Source organism: Vanacampus margaritifer, chromosome 5 (assembly GCF_051991255.1).
Source record: "Vanacampus margaritifer isolate UIUO_Vmar chromosome 5, RoL_Vmar_1.0, whole genome shotgun sequence".
In the NCBI taxonomy this organism is placed as follows: Eukaryota; Metazoa; Chordata; class Actinopteri; order Syngnathiformes; family Syngnathidae; genus Vanacampus; species Vanacampus margaritifer.
Genome location: NC_135436.1, coordinates 31,003,990 through 31,019,482, shown reverse-complemented (window position 1 = coordinate 31,019,482; position 15,493 = coordinate 31,003,990). Strand labels below are relative to the sequence as shown.

Below are 15,493 nucleotides of genomic sequence, written 5' to 3'. Positions count from 1 at the left end.
GGACTGAAAGACACTTGCGGACATAAAAGGGGACTGAAAGACACTTGGGGACATAAAAGGGGACTGAAAGACACTTGGGGACATAAAAGGGGACTGAAAGACACTTGGGGACATAAAAGGGGACTCAAAGACACTTGCAGACATAAAAGGGGACTGAAAGACACTTGGGGACATAAAAGGGGACTGAAAGACACTTGCAGACTTTCCAGTAAATGTCCAGACATCTGGGGACAGAAAAGTACATGAAAAGATGTGAGGGATTGAACCCACAACCTCCAAGTCTGAGGGTAGGCACGCTACCACTGAGCTGGTACCGGAACAAGGAAAAATTTGCTTAGGAAATATTATGAAAAACGAACCACTTCAGCTAGATTGCACTTTTGTCGGATGGTTTTCATACTTCATTTATCTTATTACTAGATTATGCAAAATCTTAAAGGAAGAAAATTCCATTCATGGAACCCCAGTTCAGGGCCTTTGATGTTGGTTAGTTGCCATCTTCAAATGTGCAAAATGCTTGTTTTAAGCCTCACGGTAGTTCAAACTGGTGTGTTTTTGGGAGTGGCAGACTTCCTACCATCGTCCTCAAAGTTGCTTAGTGCCGGTAAAAAAAAAATACAAAAAAGTTGAAAAGTTCCTTAGTGCTACTTTAAAGTAGATTGGAGATGTAAAAGTAGACATTAAATACACGTCGTCTGAAAAAGACATCCTAAATATCGACTTGAGGATATCTGGAGACCAGTTAAGAGTAGTCTTAAAGACACAAAAGGGGGACGTGGAAGTCGGCGATATTTGAGACAACAAAATAAACCTCAAATACACCAAAGTATTCGATGTTGTGCTTGTTAGCGTTCGGCACCAAGTCCGGTTGCTGTCAGATTTGTCCAATTCCAATTGAGAGTCACGTCTTGCTCCAAAGGACGATCCCTTTGCATTCTGCTAACGTTCTTCTCCTCTCTCCGTTCTGCAACCTCATGTGACGTCTCCTTGCAGCCCTGAAGGTCAGAGTGCGTCACAATCCCGCGTCACAATCGCGCGTCGCAATCGCGCCTTTTGTTCCTTGTGAGCGTCAGCAGATGTTGTGACCAACCTTGTAAATGTTTGCCAGCAAGCCGACAGCGAGCGCCAACTGAACCGGGACCGCGGTTTGAGCTCGGCAGGAAGCAGCGGCACGCTGGCCTCCGCTGTCATCCAGATGGAACCGGAGCAGAACCACAAGCGGGAACGACAGGTCAGCTTCGTTCAGACATGCGCTCACTGAAGATGAACTCATCCTTAGCAGACCTTTTTTTTCTCTTTCATCTTTTCTAGGAAGACGATGAAGAGGATTTAGCATCGCTCTGTGTTCCTCCCACTCTGTCCATCACGGAGGAGATCCTGGAGTTCATCAACCAGAGCCGTGCCAGGGAGGCGCTGGTTTCCATGGTGGGCCTTTAAAGCTCGCGCTTAAAAGAGGCCAGCGTGGCACTAAACAGCCTTTGTGATCTTCTCAGGAGCAGGTACTGGATCCGCCTTCACCTCATGAAAGCAACTTCACCTGCCCGCTGCCACCAGTTGCCTCCAGCCCGGAGGAGACGCTCACTCTGGACCCCCTGCAGGAGGAAGTGGAAACGTGCCAGAAGCGAGCCGCTGAACGGCAGACCGCGGGCTGGCCAAAGGAACTCGCAAGTGCTGACGTGGTCCATCATGAGAAGGTCCAAAATGGAGTGCAAGCAGAAGAGGAAGAGTTGGAAGAAGAAATCTTCGATCGTAGGAAAACGTCCGAAGAAGGCGAGCGAGAGAACATTCTCACCATGCCGACCCCAGCCGCACCTCCGGCGGAAATTCCTCTTTCCGTCTTAGTCATGGAGGACGGCGAGGCGACTGGTCACTTACTTGAGGAGGAGGCTACCGATTCCTCCACAAATCGAGATGACAGCCTAAGCGGCAGCTCGGGTGCGAGGCCGAAAAGAGCCTCTGCCTTGACCAGACGTGACAAGAGGGTCATTGAAAAAATCAGAAGTTATTATGAGGCAGCAGCTGAACTGGAAGAGGACCAAGAGGCAGAAGATGCCGGACCGGAAGAAGATAAGGAGACATGTAGTAGGACGGACCGTTTAGTCCCCTCAAAACCGGTGAAAGATTCGGTGGCACTTTTTACAAGTGACGACCAAGAGGAGGCTCAGAATGAACCTGTCGAAACGGAGACTGGTCACCATGTAGAGATCACTTCTCCAGCTGGGCCAGCCTTCCCGGAACTTTTAGAAGATTCTCATGAACATAAAGGACATGTTGATGCCGCCATTAGCCTCGCGGATTTGGAAGCCAAAGACAGAAATTTCCCCGATAAGTCACCAAACTTCACCTCGATGGGAGACCATGAAAATCCAAATGAGGTTCTTGTGGATCTGCCGTCAATCAGCGTCCAGCCTAGTGAAGTTGAGAAGGAAATGGAGGGAGGAAAAGGACACGTCAGCAACCAACAATCGGACCGAGAACTAAATGATGGAGCAGAGAACCGTCAAGAAAAAGAAAATACATGGCAAGAAGAGAGAAATGGCACAAGTAAAAGTCTTCGTCTCCAGTCGGCAAGGACGAATGAGACTGAATGGCACCGAAAAGAATCAAAGGAAGAAAAGGGAAGTCTCAAAGAATCCTCAACAACTAAATCAAATGCTCCACAAAGTCATAAAACTTGCACTAGAAGCAAACATAAAGTGAGCAAGACCAGTAGAACCCTTGAAGAACTTCCAAGTCAAATTCAACTTGGACGAGGTTGCCGGCAGTCCAGGATTGTCTCAACTAACCGGGCCTTGTTTGAGGGCCTGGTGTCGGACATCACCGCAATCGGCTTATTTGAGGCCAGCCCTGTAGTGGACCCCTCGCTGATGGAGAACTCTGAGCGAATCCTCAGCAAAGTCCAGACTCTTGCCAGTATGTACAGTGCGAAGGCTGGCACCATGAAGGTGCCCTTGCATCAGCAACGGGCCATTTGTGTTCGCAACAGAAACGGACCTTTGACTGGGCTGTCTTCGCTTTCAAGTCAGACTCAGCAGACTAAATGTAGGCAGGAAGTGAGAAAACAGACAAAATGGGACGTCTCAAGTCATGGTCCTGACAAAAAAGGGGACAGTCCCATTGATGCCAAGCCCAGACCCAAATCTGACGCACAGACCAAAGACCAGAACAATCCCAACACTCAGGCCAAGAAGCAATTGCACGTCCCCGCTAATGCACAGATGCCATGTGAGCGCCAGAACGACACCAAGACCGGCGGCAAGAACCAGAATCACACCATGAACCAGGAGGACAATAAGAACCTGGGTGAGAGGGTCATGAAAGAAACAATTACTCCACGGTGTTTTTCAAACAACAAACACGGATTTGACTTTGGGTTTCTACCACATATCGCTGGCGTTGGGTTCGAAAACCATCTCGTTTCAGGAAACGTAAAAAAAAAACGCCATGTTTGTTGAGCAATCAACACTGCATCGGCAAGGAGGCCGAGCCATTTTCGACACGCTAGATTGATCAAATAATTAGTGAAAAAACAACAACACAACAGAGACCCGCGTGGGGACTAACCAACGTTGTCCATTTGTGAAAAATAATCAAATTGACCAAATTTGGACATCCGAGCTTTCGGCCCGATGCCAGGCTTGGAAGACTTCAGACTTTCTAAGACCTAGCGCAGGTGTCAAACTCAGGTCCTCGAGGGGTGTTTTAGATGTTCTCCTCCTCCAACACACCTGATTCAAATGATCAGCTCATCAGCAAGCTCTGCAGCAGCCTGTTAACAACCCTGGTCATTTGAATTGGGAGGGAAACTTCTTAGGGGTCGGCATAACCCAGTTCAGTGGTAGAGTAGTCCATACCCAACCCGGAGGTTGTGGGTTAGCTCCCCGGCCCTTGTGACCATATTGAAGTGTCCTCGAGCAAGACACTGAAATCCCCCAACCCACCGCCTGCGCTCTGAGGGCCTTAACAAGTGGAAAAGCGCCATACAAGTGAAAGACCATTTCCCATTTAAAAGCAAACAAAAGCCGAGGACCGGAGTTTGACACCTGTGCCTTCGTGACGAGACAAACACAAATGGTTCCAGGGCTTTTTCTTATCAATCACATACGATCCATTACTGTAATGAGGTTTGTCACTCATTGATGTTCTCTTGTAGATGCCCTGAAAAAGGCGACGCCCGGTGAAAAGCCAAAGTCTCCCTGTGGACTCGAATCCCACGGATTCAGCCTGTCCAGGCCCAGGGACTTCATCACAGCGCTGAACAAAGAACACAACTGTGGCAGACTGGATGATAAACTTGAGTCATCCGTCACAGCAGAAGCAAGATCAGCGGCTTTACTAAGAACGTATTCAAGTCAAGATAAGAGCAGCGCCCTCAGGTACGTACGCTTTTGACATCATAAAGTTGATCAAGTCTGTCTTGTGTCCTAAGGCAAAAGACCGTTTTCATGCCTGTCTGTAGGTCAGAGCTGAGAGAAGAGCATGTTTACGCAGACGACACGACATCTGTAAACAGCGTTGCGGAACACTCGAGTCGGTCTTCTCACGTACCACATTGGAAGCTTTCCAAAGACGAAGATGCTCAATATAAACAGGATTTACCAGCTGCGCAAGACAAACATGATCCACAATTCCAGATCCCTGCAAAGCATCGCAAGAGTACACATCAACCAAGCACGGATAAGCACAGCCTTGGCTCGGGGCTAGGATACTTAACGTGTACTGGACGCCGGCATGGAGACACAAGCCCAGGAGAGACGATCGCGTTGTCATCAGCAAAGAACCCGACGGTACCTCAGCAACAGACTTTCTTTGTCCAAAAACCCATGGAGTGTCCGAGAGAAACTTTAAGCCTCATGGGTGGGAGACAACCTGTCGTGGGTGTCCCCAGAGGCTCAACCAAAGACGATCTGCCATTGATTAATAAGAGCAAGTGTGAATTAAATAGTTTTCCACAACCAACATGGAAATGTTTGCCAGATAGGAAAGTTCCCGGGCCAACATTGCCGATACGACCGCGAGAGGGACCGAGTCCATTGTCGTCCGTGCAAGTCGAAAGTTGCACTCCAATGGGGGAGTCTCGTGACTGTGTGCCAAAATTCACCAGCCAGAAGCCTTTGGACCTCCAGGCCATTTCCAATACAGGGAAAGTCCATGCCGGCACTTCATACCAATTTAGGTAAGTCTGACATTTATTCAACCAAAAACGACAAACTAAACCACTATATGTATTTTAGCAGAACCCGAAATGTTTACAATTGGTCTTTGTCTACTGCAGGAAGCCAGGCCAGCAGGGTCCAGGACGACCTACTAGCCTGCCCCTCATAAGTCCCCCTTCAGGATGCTGCCCGCCCCCCCGAGCCGTGTTGGATGTGTTCTGCCAGGTGGAGCCATCAAGCCCCCTCATGGTCACAAGTGACAAGGAAAGACATTTGGGAACATTTGGCCACGCCTCTCCTTCCACCATTAGTGCTCCCAACCACACCCCATCCTCCGTTTCTGCTCGAGCATCCACATGCTCCTCACCATCGAGATTTTCCTCACCATTCAGGGTTATTCCGTTATCTTCCTCCCCCCCCTTAGCAAACCAAGGCTTTGTTTCTCCAGACACTCAATCCAGGACTCACCCAAGTTTCTCTGCTCCTGCGTCCTCTCCAACACACGACTCTGCTTCAAGTCACATTTCATCCAAAGGAGCAGGACTTTCTTCCCCGATGCAGCCCCCTTCCCTCCGCTCTCCACCTTGTTCCTCTCCTGTTGCGTCTTCCTCCACATTCACAAGATCGTTAGCTGCCTCCTGCATCAGTCAAACTTTGGCCAAAAAGAACAACGGCAGGCATCAAGTCCAAAGCTCGCACACGCCAAGTCCTTCATCTGCACCGTCCTTGGCATCCTCTCATCTTCGACGATGTTCTCCATCACCTCGGCTCTCTCACGGCCAGGAAGTTCCGTCTGCACCAGCCTCCTCCCATTCGGTCCATGGGAACCCGCAATGTCCACCATCTCCTCTCAGGTCCACTTGTCCTTCTTCTTCTGCCTACTCAACTTTGCACTCTAATTCTCAAAATGCTTCTTCTTCTCCATCTTCTTCTTCTTCTCCATATAGAAGAGCCAATCACATTCAGCCTCTGTCCAGCACGTCTTCTCATCATTATGATCACTCCTTTAGCCACAAGGTGGACTTGCCACAGAACGCCAACAACGTTAGCTCACCTACAAGTTCCAAATGTGATTTTAGCGGCGAGAGCTCCTCTCTCGGGCCACAGATGGTTGAATTAGCGAATGTTAGCATCAGTATCGCCGCCGTGCAACAAACTGGCGATCGTCTCTCCTTTGGGTCGCACAACCGCATAGCGCGGCCGTTTTCCGCATCCGAGCCAAACTCAAGAGTCCAGTCCCCGTCTCCAGCCGTGATCCCCCCTTCCTTTACGCGCCTCTGCTCTCCCCCCCCGCAGCATAATTCTGCCTCCGCCATGGCAAACAAGCCTCCCCACCCCAGATGCTCTCGGACTGGAGGGGCAAGTTCCCATAATCCTTTAGGTCTAACTCTAAAGATTCCTGCCGCGCCCTCAGCAATTCTCACAAGTGGACCTGCTGGCCCTCAAATGATCTCGCCGCCGGCTATCGGTGTGTCACTTTGGACTCGCAATGTCACAGCACCCCAAGCCAGAAACCCTCAATTGATCTCCCCTCCTCGCTCCTTTACTTCTTGTTCCGGTCTAGAGAATGCAACGCTTTCCGCTCCCACTTCTGTCCTACTGCACAGTTCCGGTGCTGGATCCCCTCATGGACACCCAAATAAACCTATCGTCCTACAGAGGTCTCTCTCTAACCTGTCAGACACCTCCACAAGTCCAGTTCAGAGGGAACCTGGCGAACCGCGTTCCTCCTGGGCCGAGAGGTCTCATGGCATCGCTGATACCTTTGACCAGCGGCAGTCTGGTTTGGCCAGCCCAAGGAGCAGATGGTCCCCCTTTGGCGGTTCACCATCTTGCCTCAGTCCTCGCGGTGGACTTCAGTCGCCAGCCTCTCCTCGGAGGTTTACCCCAGGGAGGAGCGACTTTGGTGCGGAGCATTTGAGCAGCGAGCCTTGGCTGGACGGGCAGCCGCTCGCCAACAACTATAATGGAGGTGATGGCTTCCATGCGAGCGGGACCTCGGCCCCCGTCACCCCGACTTCTCCGCTAACTTCCCTTTCGCAATCCCTCCGCTCCTCGAAGGCGGCGGATTGCGGAGAAAATCCGCAGCCGGAGCAAGGGAGCTGTCGCAGCCATCTGATTTGTGCCTACGTAAGCAGACCTCCGCCAGAGCCCAACTTTGCCCCGCCCTGCGTGGTCCCATCCTCGTCTCCAGCCGCCCGCCGCCAAATCTACCAGGCCCAGTTGCAATCGCCTCCGACCGGCAGTCAGAGGACGAGCTACGCCACCACCGTCAACTTGCAGATAGCCGGAAGTGGTCGGATCACTTCTTTCAGCACCGCCCATGTGAGCGTGAGCCAGACGCCGCCCGATGGCGCTGCCAGCGGAGAAATTCACAGCGCCAGACGAGTCAGCACGAATGGACTATCGCACGTTTCTTCTGCGCTTCCTCACACCTACGAGCAACTATTCCAAACGCCATCCGGCCATCATCAACAAACGTAATGTTTCTCCAAGAGCCATGTTGGATTATGTTCCTATTTGGAGGAAGACGCGCTGACTTGATGAGTGCATGATGGCTTTTCAGGAACCAAATCAGATGGGACTCAAATGGGAGCACAGAGACTGAGAATGTTTTTGGAGTAGATGTGAAGTCTTCACCACCTTCGTTTGACCCAAAGTGTCAACAAAACCAAAAAATCATTGTTCAATTATTATTATTTTTTTTTAAAAGGTCCTCTGTCCAACAAATGCTGCAAGCAATCACATTAATGTTCTGTACTATCGTGAGTCACAATCGATACTATTATTATTTGTACTCGTAATGAAATAATAACCATTTGTAGTCTTTGTAATTGTTTATTTATGAATTGTCATGAGCACTTGGCAGCAGATGGATTTGCACGACGTGCTCCGCTCTTTGCCGTGTTTGTGTTGGCCGTGACGTGTCCGGAACATTCGGACCAACTCAACTTACAAGTCGGCGGCCTGCAATTGTGAGAACATCTGTGGACGTCACATCTGTGGACATTTGTTGTTTGCTTGGAAATATTGCCAAGTCCGTTCCTGCGTGGCGCCGTTAGCTTGACTTCAGAGACTCGAAGAGTCACAATGGCTGAGGCAGGATTGAGAAACCATCTGAAGACGTTTCCTCCCGAAAGGACCTTCTCTCGCTGTCAATACCCGTAAAGTACGATGCTGCCTTGACGTACCAGTTTAGTTTGTTCTGTGACCGAGCTTGTAACTCAAATAAAACCACCGCTGTTGCTTCCCAGTGACATCCTTCGCATGTTTGAAGAATCCAAGTCCAGAAAATAAAAAGCCTGCCACAGTTTGTCTTTAGACTCAACAGGTGGAGACGAGCTCCTTGAGCTGCCGGTTGAAGCACCTTGTGACTAAAGCCAGTCTGTGGCAGGGTTTTGGACTTTCTGGACCTGGTTTGCCCAACCCTGATCCTCGGCATTAATCATCAGGCACGGAAATGTTTCATGAGCCTGCGTGGACACAAGTCCGCTCAATCGGGTTTTACTTGCATGTGCACGTACAACAGTGGTTTCCACACTCAGTTCTCGAGGGTCGGAGTCCTGCAGCTTTTGGATGTTTCCCTGCTCCAACGCACCTGATTCCAATGAACAGGATCGTTATCAGGCTTATGCCGAGCTTTCTGAGGAGCTTCAGGTGTGTTGGAGAAGGGGAACATCCAAAACCTGCAGGACTGCGGCCCTCGAGGACTGAGTCTGGACACCACTGACGCACATCATCCAACGCACCGCGCAGAGCAGACGTCTCCAAGCTCACGTGGATCGGCGTGTGGCTCTTGAGCAAACTCCAGCTGCCGATCAGGCTGTTGCTGCAGTTCGCAACCATCACTGAGTCCATCCTCACCTCTCCCGTTACCGTGTGGTGCGCTGGTGCCACTGCCGATGAGGCGCACAACTGCTGAGGAGGGGAGTGGCTGCAAACTTCCATCCCTCCGGGACCTGTAACGTCTCCAGGACCCGGGACCGTGTGGGTGGGATTCCCGCCGATCCCGCTCACGTCACCATGGACGATGCCTGTTGGACGATGCCTGTTGGACGATGCCTGTTGGACGATGCCTGTTGGACCTTCTCCCCTCAGGCAGGAGATTGAGGTCCGACCTCCCCGCCACATAATCCGCTTCTTGCCCTCGACTATCAGAGTCATGAAACCGAAACAAAGTGCTGCAAAATGTTTCATGTTCCTGGTCGTAAATGTACCTTTCACTGCCGGTGGCAATAAAATCAATTCCAATTCTGATTGTTGTTGTGATGGACCAGCAACCAGTCCGCTGTTGGCCTTCAAGTGATCGACTGGTGACCAGTCCAATGTTTGTCCGTAGGTACCTTGTGATCCACTGGTGACCAGTCTGTGGTCCATCAAGATCACGTGTCAAGATCCTGTCCTCGAGGGCCTGAGTCCTGCATCTTTTCCAGGTTTCTCTACTCCAACACACCTGATTCAATGATCAGGCTGATGATCTTAAATATGAATCAGCAGTGTTGAACGTGGGAAACCTCTAAAACATGCAGGACTCAGGCCCTCAAGGACTGGACTTTGACACCACTAATCTAGATCTTGCTTTAGGTTTCTTGGCAACCGGTCTGTTGTTTGTCTATCGATAGCCTGTTGTGATTGACTGATGAGACCAGTCCAGTGTTTGTCAAGATGTGCCTTGCGATTGACTGTCAACCAGTTTGTTGTCTGCCTGGTACCTGTGATTGATGGGTGACCAGTCCATATTGACAAATGGTGTCAAATCCAGGTCCATATAGTAAAAACCCTGTCACAGTTTGACTTTAACCACTGGCGCTTCGACTCACACAGGTCAACTAGCTGATGTGTGGACGGCTTGGCGACCAATCACAGGGCACGGTGCTAGCAGACTGGCCGCCAGTCACTTGCAGGACGTATCAAAACCAACACTGGATGAGCTTGCTTACCTGCCGGTTGAGTTGAATCTGTTGCGGCTAAAGCCAAACTGTGGCTGGGTTATGATTTTCTGGACCGGGATTTGACACCACTGGTCTTGACTTAGATTTGTCTAATGTGCCCTGTTGGCCTACTTGACTGGTGACCAGTCTGCGGTTTGTGTAGCTCTTGTCTTAGATTGAGGGGAAAGCAATGAAATGACTGGCCGCCAGCCTTCTGGCGCCGGGACCTGTGACTGGTCGGCAAGTGTTCAGAATATGGCCTGTGATGCCAGCGACCTGTCTGTTGGAATGAAATGATTACAAAGAAGTTCACTGAAGGTTGCTTAATGCCTTGGTCAGACTACAAGAAAATATCCCGAATTTGGTCTGACTGACGTGTCGCGGACAAACGGGGCATGTGGTTAGCGATTTTGACTTGTCTCGACGTAGCGTCGCCCGTGTGGTGTGACACGTTTAACGATTGGTCGCCTAGTGTCTGGAATGCATCATGACCATCACGATGAAAGTCTAGCAGGTCCAAATGGGGTAGATGCCACGGACTTCCGGGTTTTACACATCCGTGCCGTTTCCGGCCACAGCTGGCCGCGTTCCAACACTCGAACCCCCGAACCACCCCCACCTAGCCTCCACCTCCACCTGCACCTCCACCCCCCTGTAGTCTGATGTCAGATGGATCTTTTTGTCGTCATGCTGATGCAGGTGGCGACCATTGAGGATGTGCTGGTCCATGGACTGCTTCCCGTTCGGGAAACAAGACAAATTGAGTGGCGGGAAATGAGGAGGAGGAGGAGGAGGCAGAAGGAGGAGGAGGAGGAGGAGGAGGTTGTGAAGCAGGCGGGAGAGCATTTGGCCATCCGCAACTGCGCTCACAAGCACACGCCCGCCAGCCCGCGCTCTTTTACAACATTTCCACTTGTAAGGTGACATTTGGTGGACATGTCTAACTTGGACAGAGACAGCCCAAAATTCTGGAGAAGCCATCGTAAGTCTGCCATTTGGCTGTCAAGCAGCTAGCCAGCTCGCGCGGCGTTGATTTTGGCGGCGTTGATTTTGGCGGCGTTGATTTTGGTGGCGTTGATTTTGGCGGCGTTGCCTGCGTGAAGACGAGGATGACATGTTGAGAGGAAGGCCAGCGCTCGCCACCGTTTTGTGCCTGGCTTGGGTTCTGCTCGGGTCCGAGGCTCGCCTGCGCTGCAGCTTGGACTTGGTCCGGCAGGTGAAGCTCCTCATGGACGCCGCCGCTTCGGTACGATCGCTTGCAGTGCGCTTGACAAACTATTCGCGGAGCTTCACATCTTACACGCTTTGTCTTTATTTTACAGCGATTTTTTTCCTTCTTCTTCTTCTTCTTCTTTTTTTTACATGATTCTTGGAAGGGAAATAAGCTAAGTGTTGCAGTCGTTTTCTTTAATCCAATTTCTTCTTTTTTCGTCAAGTATTTATAGCTCGAATTATAAAATGGAATGTTCATTTCCCCCATAAAATTCTACACGTGCAGCAATCATGACAACAAGAAACTTTTTGTTGCCGTTGTTCGATTTGAGATTTTAAACTGCTGCCAAATTGGAAGTATATATTTGTTCCCCCTGATCTTTATATGTTGCCAATAATTGTGTATTTCTGGTCTCATTTTCTGACATCTTCCTATAGGTTACCCTATTTATTGATTGTCTTTTTCGTCTAATATGAGTTCGGTTGCAGCCTACTCCAAAGTGGTTTTCCAACTCCGCATTCTCGTCCCACTACGTAGCCTGATAATGATAACGATGGCATTTCTTCATCAATTCATTCTCCGAACCGTTGATCCTCACCCCAGCTGTCGATTTGGCCCAGATGGAAACTTTTCCAAATTGTCTTCAATGTTTAGCAGACAAAATATGATTATCTTTGCCATAAAGCTGCCGTGAAGTGAGCACGTGCAGTGCAGCCAATCATCAAGCTCATCAAGCACGTGACCACATGCCGACGTCTTATCAGTGTGTTGTTGTTGTGCGTCTCCCTCAGCAGTGTGCAGATTGCAAGTTGTACACCCCCGGCATCAGCGACTACATGGTACGACCCTCTTCTTCTCTACCTCTTCACTTTTTCTTCTTGCTTTTGAACTCTTGAGCAACATCAAATGTGCGCAAATGCGCAACATCCTGGAATTGTGGGGGTCTGTAGCCCTGGTAAAACAAACAAACAACAACATTGCGTAGCCATACTTACGCTCCTGCATGCAGCATTTGATCTGATATTCTGAAAATATATTCCGAAATTATTTTCCCGCGCCCTCATCAAACAATCCCCCTTTAAGACCCGAGAGAGAGAAAAATCCTGGAGCCAGGCAAGTCTGATTTTTCAGTTGACTCACTTGCTTCCATGCAGATTTTTAAGAGATAGAAAACCTTGAAGACGGTTTGATTTAACAACACGGATTTAGATTGTTATTATTTTTTTATTTCTCAAAAAGCCTTGAACAGCAACATTTGATAGAAATCTCTGTTCTATACGCAGACCCAAAGTTTCTGAAAAGGCACAGGAAATCTGACATTTTGCTTTGAAGGAGATATTTTCAGATCCATGCATTATCTGAAGCACTTTAAAAAAGAAGAAGAAGAAGATGTTTTAGAGACAATGGCCACCAAACGTGAATCGGATGAATGATGCTAAACTGTGCAACTTCCGAATGGTAATTGCATGTGTTTCTCATACTTCATCAGTTGGGACAAAAGCCAAGTCCCGCAGTAACCAGGGTATTTCTTTAGCTAAAATCGTTAATTATTTCTTAAAAAAAAAAAAAAAACAAGAACCACAAACCCTAAATGTGTAATTTTGGCTAATATTTTTCCAATATGTGTTTTTTCATGTGATGCCTCTACATGTTTCTATTTAAATCATAATGTTGCAAGGTTTTTTTCTTTCGGATATCAATCTGTTTTTCATCTAATCATTCTATTTTTATATATTTTGTAATTAAAATGTTGTATCTAATTCGTGTATTTAGTTGCCATTTCTTCTCACATAATTGTTTATCCTATTTATATTTTTAACCAACTTTAAAAATATATATATTTTTAACAATAACTTTGTTTTTTCTTCCCAGTATATATTTTTCGTATAGTAAAAGATAAAAAATACAGTAGTGTTAAAAAAAATACAAAAAGTGATGAAAATATGGATATAAATATAAAAGTATCAGTAAAAACTGCACAGACGGTTAAAGAGGGAACATTTGTTAGTAAGGCAATACCATAAAAAAATATATATATATATATGGTATAGATTACTGTTACACACAAGATATATGCTTGCCCTTTTTGCTCATTTCTGCCTTTTAGGCCTTCCTCAAAATCCTCAAACGTCCCATCCGAGGCCGCACTTTTTCTCATAGTCCTTCTTGGCTTATACTCTGTTTCATCTTCTTTTTGTCCTTGTTTTGTCAGACGTGTCCCAAGGACACGCTGAATTGCTTCTCCACAGAAGTCAAAGTTCTCCTCATCGAGTGGGAAAGAACTGAAGAGAACATTTTGAAAAATGTGCAGCGGGGCCTCATGTTCTTAGAGCGCCAGCACAACCAGGTGAGCACAATTGAGGTCACAGGCCAGAAAGGATTTTGTGCGTGAATGTGTTTGTATCGGTTGTCAGCAATCTTGCCATCAATTACATAACATCATCATGCAGACATGTGGAAACAAACAAAGTGTTATTTTCAAACATACATCAAAAGTCAACCTCTTGATCTATATTGGGTTGAGAAATAAGCACAAAATAAGCACGGTATGGCGTCTTTCCTGAATCCTGAAAGCCCCCCCCCCACCGCCACCCTTTTGGGGGGTCGTTTGTTCCCGATTTCCATAGAGCGAGACCGCGTGTGGTCCGTGTGAGCTCCACCCGGAAGAAGGCGTCCGGCGCTTCCTGGAGGAACTTCTCCAAACTTTGGAGGCCTTCAACTCGGCTTGTAGCGCCGCCGGCGGAAATACGCCCCCTGCTGGCCGTTAGTTACAACACACCTGCTATTTCTGCAAATATCAGAAGGGAAAGAAAAAAAGGTTTTGTATGAACTGGAAGCGTCTTCTTTCAACTCGTCTTTTCTTTTTTTTCTTTCTTTCTATTTTCCCCATGAGATCACATTAAAAAAAATATGACATTCAGCGTGTAAAATAGACCCTTTCCCCCCAGTTTTTTTCTTTTCACGAAAAATGTTTGGAAAATATCCAAATGTTTTTATTTTTTTACTTTTGTTTGGGTACAATTTGGATTTGTGGATGTTTTTAAGAAACGACTTAAAACCTTCCTTATTAGAAAGACGTGTCAATTGTGATTTTTATGATTGTTATATATTTATATTGTTTTCAATACATTGGTTTTATTATGTGTTTTATTTTTACTCACTGTAGCACTTAATGGTTTGATGTCAAATATATAGTGCTTTACAAATAAAATGTATTATTAGGCGCGAGTGCGAGCTAGGAAGATATCAGATTTCGTCAATCTATCACATTCCAAATAAGGAAAACAAATAAACAAGCCTTTATTCTAACAGCCTACAGCAAAAAAACAACAACAGAAAAACACGTGTCCTGGGTATCATGACATTATTCCATTATTGATCCTTCAGACAACTTGCAGTAGCTACACGTTCGCGTTTTGAAATCACAAGTCAAGGAAAACAGTTTGTTCGAATATTGTTCTGTTTAATTAAAAAAAATTGCTGACAAAAACAAAATCATTGCAACACCAAAGAATTTGCAATATTGGGGTACAGATTAAATGAAGAAACTTGAAGTGGAAGCACGTGACGAGCCGGAGGTGCCCCGGGCATCCGTGAAACATAAAAAAACAAATGCTCATCTTGTCCTGAATTTAGTTTTCTCTCTCTCTCTCTCTCTCTGTCCCGCTTGCAGTTGAGGGGACAGAAAAACAAGAGCAAGTGCGCCATCTGTTCAAGTCCGCCGACTGCGCTCTTTAGTCCGCATGCTGACTAGGAAGAAGCAGCAGCCAGTTTGGCATGTTTGCGCTCGTAATCAGCGGGTCTGGGGGCGATCGTCTGGTGGTTTCTCGTCCTTGTCAGCCGTCGGGCTTGTCCTTGTTGGGGCCCATGAAGTCCAGGCCGTCCACAGGGATGTCCTTGTCCTTGATGGCCTTCTGCACGCAGCGCTGGTACAGCCGGAAGCTGTCCGCGCACGGCTCGGCGCTTTGCTCTCCTTTCAGGAACTTGTCGGCGAACCACCGGTTGAAACATTGGTCGTACTCCCGCTTGAGCTCCGTGCAAGCCTCGCCCACGCTGTTCATCTCCCAAGCCGCAGTCGGCCACAAAAAAAAAACAAGCAAGCAGCTAGTTCAACCAGACTTTGTGCCGCAGTGACGTCACAAGACATCGTCTTTTCTTCCGCTTTCGCAGACGTCGTAACTCTCGCGAGGACG

The 15,493-nt window shown here is 48.0% G+C and overlaps 3 protein-coding genes across 6 annotated transcripts; 2 read left to right on the top strand and 1 right to left on the bottom strand.

Annotated features, from left to right (window-relative positions):
* The first annotated feature begins 186 nt into the window (after nt 1-186).
* LOC144051749 (uncharacterized) lies at nt 187-8,413 on the top strand. 4 transcript variants are annotated; one of them, XM_077565137.1, is made up of 7 exons: nt 187-1,231; nt 1,312-1,425; nt 1,494-3,303; nt 4,154-4,376; nt 4,460-5,176; nt 5,276-6,010; nt 6,104-8,413. In XM_077565137.1, the coding sequence occupies exons 1-7, from the start codon at nt 1,196-1,198 to the stop codon at nt 7,638-7,640; spliced, it is 5,172 nt and encodes a 1,723-aa protein (XP_077421263.1). In that variant the 5' UTR covers nt 187-1,195; the 3' UTR covers nt 7,641-8,413. The 4 variants fall into 4 exon arrangements, with proteins under 4 accessions (XP_077421263.1, XP_077421261.1, XP_077421259.1 ...); XM_077565134.1 differs by having other exon boundaries at nt 918-1,001; nt 1,109-1,231; nt 5,276-8,413; XM_077565135.1 differs by having other exon boundaries at nt 1,500-3,303; nt 5,276-8,413.
* Nucleotides 8,414-11,018: 2,605 nt separating this feature from the next.
* On the top strand, nt 11,019-14,451 carry il15l (interleukin 15, like). The gene is made up of 4 exons (XM_077565168.1): nt 11,019-11,333; nt 12,092-12,139; nt 13,513-13,647; nt 13,928-14,451. The coding sequence occupies exons 1-4, from the start codon at nt 11,202-11,204 to the stop codon at nt 14,066-14,068; spliced, it is 456 nt and encodes a 151-aa protein (XP_077421294.1). The 5' UTR covers nt 11,019-11,201; the 3' UTR covers nt 14,069-14,451.
* A 291-nt stretch (nt 14,452-14,742) lies between these two features.
* triap1 (TP53 regulated inhibitor of apoptosis 1) lies at nt 14,743-15,489 on the bottom strand. Its single transcript, XM_077565176.1, has one exon. It carries the CDS (start codon nt 15,359-15,361, stop codon nt 15,137-15,139), a length of 225 nt encoding a protein of 74 aa, XP_077421302.1. The 5' UTR covers nt 15,362-15,489; the 3' UTR covers nt 14,743-15,136.
* Nucleotides 15,490-15,493: the final 4 nt, after the last annotated feature.